Source organism: Balaenoptera physalus (genome assembly GCF_965194825.1).
Source record: "Balaenoptera physalus genome assembly, chromosome: 16".
Classification (NCBI taxonomy): domain Eukaryota; kingdom Metazoa; phylum Chordata; class Mammalia; order Artiodactyla; family Balaenopteridae; genus Balaenoptera; species Balaenoptera physalus.
In genome coordinates, this window is record NC_138898.1 from 83459062 (window position 1) to 83472325 (window position 13264).

Consider the following 13264-nt stretch of genomic DNA (forward strand, 5'->3'; position numbering starts at 1 on the left):
CAGACCTTTCCAATCTTGCCTGCTACTTTTTTTTTTTTTTGGCCCATGCCGCGAGGCTTGTGGACTCTTAGTTCTCCGACCAGGGATCGAACCTGTGCCCCCTGCAATGGAAGCGTGGAGTCCTAACCACTGGACCGCCAGGGAATTCCCTTACCTGCTACTTTTTATTTTGCTCGTGCCCTGCCTCCACACAGCATCCTCCTGCTCAGGAGGACGAGGCTGTCCCACCCCCTAATTCCAGAAATACCCTTTCCCTTCTCCATTAACAGTAAAAGCCCATCTGAATTTCCCCTGATACTAAGACTTGCCCACCAGTTGAATGGGAGTAATAATTGGTCCCATGGCTCCTTGAAAGGATCCAATGTGATGACGACTGGAATAACGCCTTTAATAACGATTATCAGTAAATTCTTCAAGGGGAGGCTTGAGCAGAGACTGCATTACCTGCCCCCTACCCTCTGCGGCCACACAGCCTCAATGGCCAGACCCCCTTAAATAGCCAGGCCGCGTCCTTCCGGTTGCCCGACGGTCAGGCCCCGCCCCTCGGGACGCGCCAACAACAGGCCCCGCCCTCGGAGGCGGGCCAACAACCAGGCCGCGCCCCTCGGGACGCACTAACGGCCAGGCCCCGCCCCGCGTGCGTGCACCGCCCCGCGGAGACGTGCAGGCCCTCGCGAGGCCAGAGGCTGAGGTGGCAGTGACTCTGGCGACATGGAGCTGCTGCAGATGCCGGAGCTGATGGGGCTGTCGCTGTTGCTCGGGCTGCTGGCCCTGATGGCGACGGCGGCGGTAGCGCGGGGGTGGCTGCGCGCGGAGCAGGAGACGTGCGGCCGGTCCGCAGGTTAGTGGGGCGGGGGCGCGTGGGGGCGACCCGCCGGACCTGTCGCTCCCGGCCTCCCCGGGGCCCGACCGGCCGTTAGGGCCTGCGGGGGTGCCAGAGATCCCCCACCTCCCTCCGGCCTCAGTTTCTCCTCTTGGGACAGCAGTTTCACTTCGGGACGACCTGTTAGAACCTAGGCCCCGCGCTGCCCAGCTCTCCGTGGCCGAGGCTAAGCCGCCTTCCCTCGGAGCGTGAGCTTCTCCCCGGGGCTGCTGCGGGGGCGCCAGGAAACTCTCCAGCGCGCTCCTTGTTCGTTATTTTCTGAAAACGGGGAGGAGGGGACGGACATTCATTTGTGAACGCTCTGGTTCCCCGACGTGCAGCATTTATTGAGTACCTGCTACCTCCTGTAGGCTTTGGGGTCTTTTCCTTTAGGGAGTCCAATGTCGGGTAGAAAAGAACAGGTGAAAATGTAAGTGAAAAATATAGTGTAGTACGTTTCATAGGAAGGTCAGTACTAGACACAGGAAACCCAAGGGTGGGAGTGGTCAGCCCTGCTTTTGTCGGTGGGCCGGGGGGGTGTCAAGTAGGGAACACTTGACACGGGGTCTTGAAGGATAGACGTGTAAGAGTTTGCCAGGAGGCCAAGAGAGGGCGAATATTCCTGGCAATGGCAACATGCGTGAAGCCAAGGAGTCCTGGAACAGCATTTGGTTTGACTGTAGTGTGAGGGGACAGGGAGGGCTTGTTAGACAAGGCTGGAGAGGCAAGCAGAGGGCAGGCAGATTTGTCTTTGTATGTGGCCTCAGGAGTTTTCTTCCTGTAGGAATTGAGGAGCATCTGTAGCGATCTAACACATGCCAACTTTGCTCCTGGCCTGATTTTCAATTAAATTAGCTATTTGATACAAAAATGACTGGCACCATTTCCAGCACACGGGGTGTACTCAACTCACGTCAACTACCTCTCACCTCTGGGTTCTCTCTGGGATTCCTTTGAGCCTTTTAATGCTTGTGTTGGGTACTGTGCTTGTCATTTTGTATATATTATCTCACCCAATTCTCAACTTCTCTTTTAGAAAACCAAGGCCCAGGGCAGTTACCTGAGATCAGGGTCACTAGATTCCAGTGTGCACATTATCCCCCACTTAGAGATGTCTGGCCAAGAATCTGCATTCCACTGGCCATTCTGTGTACCCGCTGAGCTGTTCCTGCCCAGAGAGGGCACCTTTTCTGATGTGCAACGAGGTGCTATATGGTTATGTTATATACACTAACAGCAAGCAGCCTTCTCAGGATCACTCAGTGGTAGAGATGCAATCCAAACCCAGGTCTGATTCCAAAGCCTCTGTTTTTTTCCCATATCCCTCTCTTCTTGAGGACAAGGGCCATATCTGGTCATCTCTTGTGCTTCCATTCAGTGCCAATCGTAGGTGGTCAGTAAGTGCTTATTGAGTGAGTGAATGGACGAATGACATGGGCCTTCCTTATAGGCCAAAGAGCAAATGGATTTCCACCTGACAAGTCCTTGAGGTCCAAGAAGCAGAAACAACATCAGCGGATTCACAAGGAAAAGCCTCAGCAACACAACTTCACCCACCGCCTCCTGGCTGCAACACTGAAGGTACATGGTGCCCACGCACAGGACATGTATACAAAGACTCACACCCCCGTAGACTTTTCCTCTGTAGTATTCTGTGCATGTTACAGACCCCTCTGCCTCTGACCAAAATCAGTGGGGATGCCCCATCCTATCCCTTCTCATCACATCCCATCAGCAGCTTGCTGTTAATCTAAGCAACAGGGCCCCAGAATCGTGGCTGCATGGGTTTTCCCATTTGCCCAAGGGGTTCCTGTTCATACTTGCTGCAACTCTTCCCCTAGAGCCACAGTGGGAACATATCTTGCATGGACTTCAGCAGCAATGGCAAGTACCTGGCCACCTGTGCAGATGACCGTACCGTCCGCATCTGGAGCACCAAGGACTTCCTGCAGCGGGAGCACCGCAGCATGAGAGCAAATGTGGAGCTGGACCATGCCATCCTGGTGCGCTTCAGCCCTGACTGCAGGTGGGACAGGATGGAGCCCCAGGTTTGCCTGCAGAAGCCCTGACCCAGGCTTATGTTCTTCCCATACCTTGTTTGGGGTAGTGAGGGGGGACCCAGGGTCTCCCTTGAGGTGGCAGAAAGGGAACATCCAGACAGCTTGAACACTGCCTGGGGCTCCTTGGAGGGCTATGGAGCTACATAGCAAGGAAGCAGAGAGAGGAAGATCTGTTCCTCCTTGGGAAGTACCAAAGCCTGACTTCCAGAGTAGTCTTGGAAGCTCTAATGGTTTTCTAAACCCTAGAGAGAAGCTAAAGGAGCCAGAGCTATGAGAGGCTTACCTTGTAAGGAGTTTTAAGAGATTTTGAATGAAGGGTTTAAGTTGTGAGGCTGGACTATAAGTCCTGAAGGGAGATCTTGATTTTCCTCAGAGCCTGCCTAGCATAGGACCTGGCACACACAGGTCTCCATGCCCAAAGGAGTGAGAGACTTGTCTGCTCCCTGTCTCTAGAGCATTCATCGTCTGGCTGGCTAACGGAGATACCCTTCGTGTCTTCAAGATGACCAAGCGAGAGGATGGGGGCTATACTTTCACGGCCACCCCAGAGGACTTTCCTAAAAAGCACAAGGCAGCCATCGTCAATATTGGCATTGCTGACACAGGTGAGGCATTCAGAGGATGGAGCTTGCCCAAGGCAAGAGGGAATGGACCCAGTTTTACTTACTGAGTGAGCGAATGCAGCCCGAGAGTTATGCTTAGCCCCGGTGTGACAAAAAGGGCCCTGGCTCTGGGCTCCCCTGGAGTCCTGGGAGCCACAGCAAGTCCCCTGGGGTAGGCAGGTAGTAGCCACAGTCTTCAGCCAAATCCTTATCTGTGGTGACCCTTGGCTTGGGAGGGAAGCGCAGATACATTACACTGGGCAGCGGACGTCTTCATAAGTCAGTCGATCAGGTCATGGACCTCAGCTCATGGCACTCCTCTCGCCCTTCAGGGAAGTTCATCATGACTGCTTCCAGTGACACAACTATCCTCATCTGGAATCTGAAAGGTCAGGTGCTGTCTACCATCAACACCAACCAGATGCACAATACATCTGCTGCTATATCCCCTTGTAGCAGGTGAGGACGGAGGGACTTTGGCCTCGGGCATGGGCAGAGGTTGGGGCTGGGGGGCCGGGGACAGAGCAGAGAGCCAGCTTCAGAGAGCAGAAGGGGAAGGCAGTGTGGAATCAGGACACCTGGATTCAAGTCCTTAGTCTCTATTTCTTCATCTATAGTTTTTAAGAGGTTGGGGTCGGGGTACTATGTATCTTACAGCCTGGCTGTGAGGATGGACTGAGGTCATGTATAAAAGCAGTTTTCAAAGGTAGTGTTTTAGGTACAAGATTAACTTTCTCAGGAAAAAGTTTTGGCGGATTTGCAGAAAAAGATGCCCTTAAAATTAAGTTTTAATGCAACCTGGCTTGTGTGGCAGGTTTGTGGCCTCATGTGGCTTCACCCCAGATGTAAAAGTTTGGGAAGTCTGCTTTGGGAAAAAAGGGGACTTCCAGGAGGTTGTGCGAGCCTTTGAACTGAAGGGCCACTCTGCAGCCATCCACTGCTTCGCTTTCTCCAATGACTCCCGGAGGTGAGTGACTCCTCTCTGATTTCTTACCCATGACTTGCAGCCCCTCTTGGTGCCCAGAATCCTTCTGCCGTTCTCTGCAGCGGCTCTGAAGTGGGGCGGGTGCCTGGCCCGCAGCAGGAAGTAGACGTAGCAGTGGAATTGGCTTCCTAGCTGGCGTCCCTAGCGCTGTCCCAGTGCCCTCCCCTCCAGGGTGTGTTGGGGCTAGAGCCGTGACTTTCCCTGCTGCAGGATGGCCTCTGTCTCCAAGGATGGTACGTGGAAACTGTGGGACACAGATGTGGAATACAAGAAGCAGCAGGACCCCTACTTGCTGAGGACGGGCCGTTTTGAAGAAGCGAGCACCGTGCCGTGCCGCCTGGCACTCTCCCCGGACGCCCAGGTTTTGGCTTTGGCCAGTGGCAGCAGTATTCATCTCTATAATACCCGGCGGGGTGAGAAGGAGGAGTGCTTCGAGCAGGTCCATGGGGAGTGTATCAGTGACTTGTCCTTTGACGTCACTGGCCGGCTTCTGGCCTCCTGTGGGGACCGGGCAGTGCGGCTCTTCCACAACACCCCTGGCTACCGGGCAGTGGTGGAAGAAATGCAGGGCCTCCTGAAGCGGGCCTCCAATGAGAGCACCCGCCAGAGGCTACAGCAGCAGCTGACGCAGGCCCAGGAGGCCCTGAAGAGCCTGGGTGCCTTGAGGAGATGACTCTGGGAGGGCACAGCAGGAAGGATCTGGCCTTCTGCCTTCGCTGCCGCGGCTTTTCCCAGGTACTCCCCAGCTGGAAGCCTTTTGAAAGGGGTGTGCTGATTTTCTTAATAGTGACTCTTCTCTCCTCTTTCCCACTGAAACTATTCTTGCCTACTTAGATCTCTCTCTCTTCTTGCTGGTGTGACTCCGGCCTTACTTGACCTCCCAGGCCAACGACCAAGGTGCTTTTCTTTTTCCTGGGCCCAAGGGGTGGAATCTGTCTTCACCGGGCATGAGGAGAGTGGTAATTAGAAGAGAAAGAGAGAACATGGTCTTTGACCTTGTGGCAACACACCCTGCTATCCAAAGAAGCGTGTAATTGTGGGACTTCCCTGACGGTCCAGTGGTTAAGACTCTGCGCTCCCAATGCAGGGGGCCTGGGTTTGATCCCTGGTCGGGGAACTAAGAAAAAAAAAAAAAAAAAGACAAAGAAGCTTGTAATTGTGGAGGCAAAACCTAGGGAACACCTGAGTACTAACCAGCAGTCTTGAAGGGATAGGAGATTGGGATATCTTCCAATTCCATAACTGTGGTATGGCTCAGGGAAAGGCTGATCTTAACCCAGCAAAGCGCCTAACTTCATCAAAAAGTGATTAAGGGATTTCATTCTGTGCCTCAGTTTTCTTATTTGTGAAATGGAGAATAATTATCTCTTGACCTCGTTACAAAGATGTTGTGAGAGTATGAGGGTATGAAGTCCCTAGATTTGGAAGAAAAGTAGAAAAGAGTCATAACATATGTTACCTGTTGTCCCATATCAGTTATTAACTACTGGGTTAAAACAGGGCAGTTTGAAACTCAATTAGAAAGAAACATATCCCTTGGGAAGGCCAAGTTTCTGGGACTTGATCGTACATTTCATATCTGGTTCTGCTTTAAGTTGTTTGGGAGAATCACAGAATCCCGAGATAGGGCTCTTCTCTTCCAGGAGGTTATATCCTGTTTGAGGAGAACTTCTTTTCAGTTCACCAAACATTTGAGTGCCTCCTCTGCCTAGCGCGCAGTACTGGACCCTGGAGATAAGTATGAATAAGACATCATTTCTGCCATCAAGGATGGCTGGTGGGAGAGAGGTTCACATGTCTATGAAGTGCTTTTGTTAGTTTATTCATAGCTGGAGAAGGCTGTTGTAAAAGTTAAAGCGAGAGAGAGGATTGAATCAGGACAGAGGCAATGAATATGGAGTTGAAGGGTAGATTTGATAGATTAGGTATTTAGAAGTTCAAATTTTGGGACTTTGAGGACTGCTTGGATGTGAGATGGAAATGAGGAATCTTAGGAAGACTTGAGCCTAGGGAAAATTTACTCAATTCTTCCTCCCTCTCCCTAAAACTGGGACCTCCGCTAGTCACCCCCAACTCAGAGAGATATTTGAACAAGTCACAACCTTGGAGTTATCCTCAGTTACTCCCTTTTCATACTCTCTCCGCCCTACTGCACTATTGCCGTCCACTCCACCAGAAAATTCTTTTGGTTACATTCCAGTTTATATCCTGAATCTGCTACCTCTCTCCATCTTTTCTGTTACCATCCTGGTCCTAGCCACTGTCACCTACTGGACTGCTATAACATAGCTTCCTCATTGGCCTCCGTACTTCTTCTCTTGCCTCGTTAAGTCACTTTTCTACGTAGCAGGGTGATCTTTTAAACATGTAAACCAAATCACATTGTTCCCAAGTTAAAACCCTGAAAAGACTCTCCATCACAGTTGGAATAAAATCCAAAATTCTCACCATGGCCTACAAGGTCCTGTGTAATCTGGCTTCTTCTTTCCTCCGTGACCTTGTTTCCACTTTCCCAGCCAGCCCAGCCTTGCTGTTCCTCCACCAAGCCAAGTTATTTCCAGCCTCAAGGGCGACTTGTGCCTGTGCTTTTCCCTCTGCTTAGAAGCATTTTTTTTTCTTCTGTTGGCAGTCTTGTCATGCTTGTCATAATTCAGTTCTCAGTTTCGATTATACTTCAGAGAAACCCTCCCTGACCACCCAATCTGAAGTAGCCCTTTCTACCAATCATATCACATCCATCACATTAGCTTATTTTATTTTATTGTGCATTACTTAATGCTATCTGAAATTACCTTGTTTGGATATTTGTTGGCTTCAGGGGTTTTCAGTTTAAATGCTTATGGATGTCAAATGGGTAATATAAGTGGGTGATTTGGGCCACAGTCTTCTGGGTGTAAGACAGTAAGAAATGGTGGGAACTGAAGTGATCTCTAGGGGGCATGTGTCCTGGGTAAGGGGCAGGCGTGGCTGCGACTTAATAGTCAGGATTCCAGCAGAAGTTGCCTGTTTCAGAGAAGCTAGAAGTTGGCAATTTCTTATAAACAGAAAAACTCAGGCACTGTAGGGACCAAACAGAATGCTCCTGTGGGCAGGATGCGGCCCAGCAGTCTCACTGGCAGCTTCTGGATTGTTCAGTAACCCACTGGAATGTGACAAGAATCCTTGTCTGTCCGATTTGCTCTGTATCCCACACACAGTACCTGGGATAGAGTAAGCACTCAATAAATGTTGAACTCAAACCAGGGCAGTTGACAGAAATTTCAGTACCCTCTGTGTATTGTGGTTTTATGTTCCTAAGAATAGACTTCTGACTGATAATACTATGCACCTGGGTCCTGGTGAATACTTGCTTTCTGATTGTCTGAAGAATGAGACTAAAACACTTTGCACATCTGCTTGGCTCTGGCTTTACTCTCGTATATCCAGGAGAGGAAGTGACCACAGAATGTTGAGTTACGGAAGTCAGAAGTCTTCAGTTCCAGTTTCAGCTGGGGCACTTACTAACTTGAGACCTTGAACAGACAGATCACTTGACCTCTCTGAGTTTGTTTCCTCATCTGTAAAATGGGAATAAATCCTGTCCTTCGTGCTTTGCAGGGCTATGAATTTCTAATAAGATGAATGAAAGCACTACAAAAAAGTCATTACAGAGACTTCCTGAGGACAGAAAGCTCCTCTCACTAAAGATGAGGCTGCTTGTCTTGTAAGCGTGGAGAAGCTACCTGGATATTCATGTAGCCTAGAGGCCACCGTGGTTTTTTGGTAAAAAATCCTTGTGTGTGAAGGCAGTGTTAATACTTTAATATTACTATTTCAATGTCTGTGGGTTTGAAATTTTTCAAAATAAAAATTTGGGGAAATATTTTTTTTTTTTAATTAATTTATTTATTTATTTATGGCTGTGTTAGGTCTTCATTTCTGCGCGAGGGCTTTCTCTAGTTGTGGCAAGCGGGGGCCACTCTTCATCGCGGTGCGCGGGCCTCTCACTATCGCGGCCTCTCTTGTTGCGGAGCACAGGCTCCAGACGCGCAGGCTCAGTAATTGCGGCTCACGGGCCCGGCTGCTCCGTGGCATGTGGGATCTTCCCAGACCAGGGCTCGAACCCATGTCCCCTGCATTGGCAGGCAGACTCTCAACCACTGCGCCACCAGGGAAGCCCTGGGGAAATATTTTTAAATGGTGGTATATAGATTACTTTTATCAGTCATCAAAAATAGAAAAAAATATTTAAACCACAAAAGTGCACATCTAAAGGCCTGTTGATAGTCTTCATCAATTTCAATTAAGGTAATGAGAATACTCTTATTTAAAAGATGTTCTGGGGGATTCTCTGGCTGTTCAGTGGTTAGGACTCCGTGCTTCCACTGCAAGGGGCACGGGTTCGATCCCTGGTCAGGGAGCTAGATCCCGCATGCATGCTGCAACTAAGAGTTTGTATGCCACAGCTAAGGAGCCTGCCTGCCGCAACTAAGACCTGGTACAACCAAATAAATATTAAAAAAAAAATGATTATAGGTTATATCAGAGACCCAACATTGCCCCAAATTGGCCACATATCTGGAAACAATCATTTGGGATTCATGTTCTCCTCTACAAAATTCCAGAAATATGAGTCTTCCAGGTGATCCTGGCTTGTTTTGAGCACACAGCTCTTGAGGCTGAGGCCCACTGATAGAACACGTTGGCGCTGCAGAATCAGCCTCAGCAACCGAAAGCATGATTCATATACACAAACCTGGGAATGTCTTCTTGAGATTGTGACTGTGTGTCCAAGTCTTCATTTCTTCAAGCTTCCAACTCTGATCCCAGAGTTCAGGGCAACTGGAAAATGAGTGTGGTTTCCACTTGCTTTCTATTCAGTATACATACCCAGCTTGAGTCCATTTGCATTTTCTTGGTCACATTAATAGTGGCTAACATTGAGTGCGAAGCCTTCAGTCCCTACCAACTCACTATTGTTTTTGCCTCAGCAAAACCCAGTAACCAACCACATCTTAGTTTTTATTTGGTGAAGTCCCACTTCCCCAAATCTTAATCTGTACAATTTATAGGGGATAGACCCAGACCCTCCATGGTGGGCATATAACCAATCAGCATATTCCTGGACTTTGCCAGAACTTTAGAAAAGTGAAAATATGTTTAATTTTCTGCTGGATTGCTTAGTAAGTTGAAAGTAAAGAAACTATGTGTAGTCCTGTCCAGGAATGAAGCCAACACAGGAAAGCAGCCAAAGATGTAGAGAGATGCTGTGCTGAGGATGCTGCTTGTTTAGACAGCTGGATCCAGACACACCTGAGGTTGCCACCGCTGGACTGTCAGTTATAAGAGCCAATAAATTCCTGTTTATGATTGTCCGTTCGAGTTGGGGTACTCCTACTTGCAACTGAGAGAGCCTTGACATCAGTATTATTAGAGAGTCCAAGTAAATTGCCCAAGGCACATAACCAATAAATGGCTTGCCCAGATCTTTAAGTTTAGGCCTATCTAGTACTAAAATACATTCCTTTAGGGAATTCCTTGGCGGTCCAGTGGTTACGACTCTGCACTTTCACCACCGAGGGCTTGGGTTCAATCCCTGGTCTGGGAACTAAGATCCCACAAGCTGTGCGGCCTGGCCAAAAAAAGAAAATTAAAAAAATAAATTCCTTTCATTTGTAAAGCTAGAGGCAAGAATACAAATGAAGGCCCACATGCCATGCCATGTCTTAATATTTCTTATAAATTAAGCTGAGCTCAAATATGTTCTATCCTCCTACCTTCATATAAAGTCCTGGAAGGCCAAGTTCAAATTTAGAATTCTCAGACTCAGGACTGTGCCACAAAGTGTTGTCAAAGCCAACCATCCCATGATCAAGGCCGTCCCCCTTTTCCCACCTGATTCTTTCCCACATTGCAAGAGATACCCCAACCCACACCTCACATGCCATCACATCCCTGCAAGACACCACCTGCCCCTTGGCCACCAACCGCTTGGGCCTTAGGGTGTGCACCATGGCAGCCCCACCTTTGTGAGAATGGACCTGGCAAGAGGCTGGTACAAGCCCTTGAAGCAGGGTTGTGTCTGTTTGGACAGGGAGTCCAGGGTCTAGTGGATGAGATGGGGACAAAAGCTCTGGGTGGTCACATTTCCCTGGTCCTGCAACTGTGCCTCGTGGGGAGGGGCATGGCAAGAAGAGGGCCAGGCCAGGACTCCTCCCTCCGGAGGAGTCCTCTTTGCCCACATCTAACACTATTAACACTGTGTTGACCACACTCCATCTTCTCCCTGCAATTTCAAGTTCACTATGCTAAGCTCTCCTCAACACGTCAGAAATGTAATACAGTATTTTATTGTGAGTTCCTGGGGGTTTGACAGGTATGTATCAGAGTTTTTCTAAAAGTTCTGGATACCTGAAAGCAGTCTTGTGTGTTTTCTTTACCGGTATCTGTGGTCTGATTACTGACTCTCCATTCTCACCTTCAAATTCTTCCAAGCATCCCAGAGACCAGCTGCACCCAGGGTACCAACATGGAAACCATGTACACCTTGATCCTTCGTCACAGTCCTAACCACTGGACCGCCAGGGAATTCCTATACCCTTTGATTCAAAAGCCCTCTTTTGCATAGTTTCTGCACCCAATACTCAGTGCTTGCCACTGGGAAGCAAAGATGGATAGATGGCATTCCTTCCATCCAGAAGGCACTTGATCTGGTATCAGGAAATACAACAATAATAGTAACAACAGCAAATACTGATTATGTGGTAGGCAAGGTTCTAAGTGCTTTGTACACATTAGGCTATTTAAACTTCACCCCATCCTATTGGGTAGATATTGCTATTCCCATCTTAGAGATGGTGAAACTGAGAAACAAAGAGGTTAAGGGACTTCCCTAAGTGACAGAGTTAGGATATGAACTTGGCTCCGGCCCTTGTGTTCTCAACCCACTCTTACGCAGCCTCCCAGCCATGCCTGTACCCAGAACATAGGCCAGAATGTGGTTACCTGCCATCAGCGAGGCACAGCCCTGTGCCCAGTACAGTGCCTGGTACTCAGAAATGACAAAATGAAGACAGCCAGGGTATTACTGAATATCACAGAACCCGTGTGTAGAAGGGTCTGGAAGTAGCAAGAGAGGTTGGAGAGGAAGAAAAAACAGGCTTACTCAGAGAGGCAGATGGGAAACCAGACCCAGTGTCAGGAGGATGGATAAGGAGAGCTCCCTCCCTTCTCCTTTTTTCCTCCCTCCCTCCCTTCTTTCCTTCCTTCCTTCCTTCCTTCCTTCCTTCCTTCCTTCCTTCCTTCCTTCCTTCCTTCCTTCCTTCCAGGGGTAGTTGCTAAACATCTTCCATGGGCTATATTTGGAGTATACAAGTTGTTTCCTCCCTGTGGCTGTGGGGAGAAGGAAGGCCTGGATGTACATGACTAGGTTACAGATCTCAAATAAATAATATTTTTGTTTGCTTGTTTTTTATTTAAGGAGAATATTTAAATAATAAAACCGCGTCAGAGCTCCTTAGTCTGCCTTGCAGATTCTTTCTCATCAGGGCCTCAGCACTGGCTCCCAAACTGGGCTACACATAAGATCATCTTTTAAAAAATACACTAAATGTACCTTCCTCTTGTTTGGACAAATTTCTGTGATGTGGCAGCAGAACAATGACCGCCCCCCCCCACCACCGCCACAAAAATGTCCACATCCCAATACCTGGGACCTGTGAATTCGTTAGGATACATGCTGTCTTAGTTTGGGCTGCTATAACAAAGTACCATAAACTTGATGGCTTAAACAACAGAAATTTATTTCTCACAGTTCTGGAGGATGGGAAGTCCAAGATCAAGTTACTGGCAGATTTGGTGTCTGGTGAGAGCCTGCTTGCTGGTTCATAAATGACCACCTTTTCGTTGTGTCCTCACACGGCAGTAAAAGGGCAAGAGAGCTCTCTGGGGTCCCGGTTATAAGGGCATGAATACCATTCATTCATGAGGGCTCTACCCTCATGACTGAATTTCCTCCCAAAGGCCCCTCTTAATTAAAAAAAATTTTTTTTGGCCATGCCGCGCAACATGCGGGATCTTGGTTCGCTGACCAGGGATGGAACCCGCACCCCCTGGAGTGGAAGTGTGGAGTCTTAACCACTGGACTGCCAGGGAAGTCCCAAAGGCCCCTCTTAATACCATCACACTGGGGGTTAAGATTTCAAAATATGAATTTTGTGGTGTCACATTCAGTCCACTGCACATGCCAAAGGGGAATTAAGGTAGCAGATGGAATTAAGGTCACTAATCAGCTGGCTTTAAAATAGAGAGATTATGCTGTATTATCTGAGTGGGCCCAATGTAATCACAAGGACACAATCTCCTTAAAGGTAGAAGAGGCTGGCAGAAGAGAAAATCAGAGAGATGGCAGCAGGAGGAGGACTCAGCCTGATGTTGTTGACCTTGAAGATGGAGGAAGGAGCCATGAACCAAGGAAAGTGGGCAGCTCCTAGAAGCTGGAAAAGGAAAGGAAACAGATTTTCCTCTAGAGCCTCTAGGAAGGAATGAACCTTGAACTTAGCCCAGTGAGATCCCTATCAGACTTCTAATCTACAAAATAACATACTTGTGCTGTTTAAGCCACTAAGTTTGTTGTGATTTGTCACAGCAGCAGCAGAGAACAAATACAACGATGTGTTACATAAAGTATCAAAGTGCAGAATAATGCACAGAGTGTGCTGCAACCGGTTGTGTGAATATGTACTTTTGCACATATGTTTGTAAACGTGGGGACGAG

At 48.6% G+C, this 13264-nt stretch overlaps 1 protein-coding gene across 1 annotated transcript; it reads left to right on the forward strand.

Annotated features, from left to right (window-relative positions):
- The first annotated feature begins 648 nt into the window (after positions 1 to 648).
- On the forward strand, positions 649 to 8376 carry TBL2 (transducin beta like 2). The gene is made up of 7 exons (XM_082432380.1): positions 649 to 841; positions 2313 to 2443; positions 2704 to 2888; positions 3376 to 3527; positions 3857 to 3983; positions 4339 to 4491; positions 4720 to 8376. The coding sequence occupies exons 1-7, from the start codon at positions 712 to 714 to the stop codon at positions 5180 to 5182; spliced, it is 1341 nt and encodes a 446-aa protein (XP_082288506.1). The 5' UTR covers positions 649 to 711; the 3' UTR covers positions 5183 to 8376.
- The last annotated feature ends 4888 nt before the right edge of the window (positions 8377 to 13264 follow it).

What these genes read in the sequence shown, in the direction of transcription:
- TBL2 (XM_082432380.1), top strand. Translation starts at nt 712, where the DNA reads ATGGAGCTGCTGCAGATGCCGGAGCTGATGGGGCTGTCGCTGTTGCTC. An exon ending in TATTGGCATTGCTGACACAG is followed by an intron (nt 3,528 to 3,856) that starts GTGAGGCATTCA and finishes CTCGCCCTTCAG; the next exon opens with GGAAGTTCATCATGACTGCT. An exon ending in TTCTCCAATGACTCCCGGAG is followed by an intron (nt 4,492 to 4,719) that starts GTGAGTGACTCC and finishes TCCCTGCTGCAG; the next exon opens with GATGGCCTCTGTCTCCAAGG.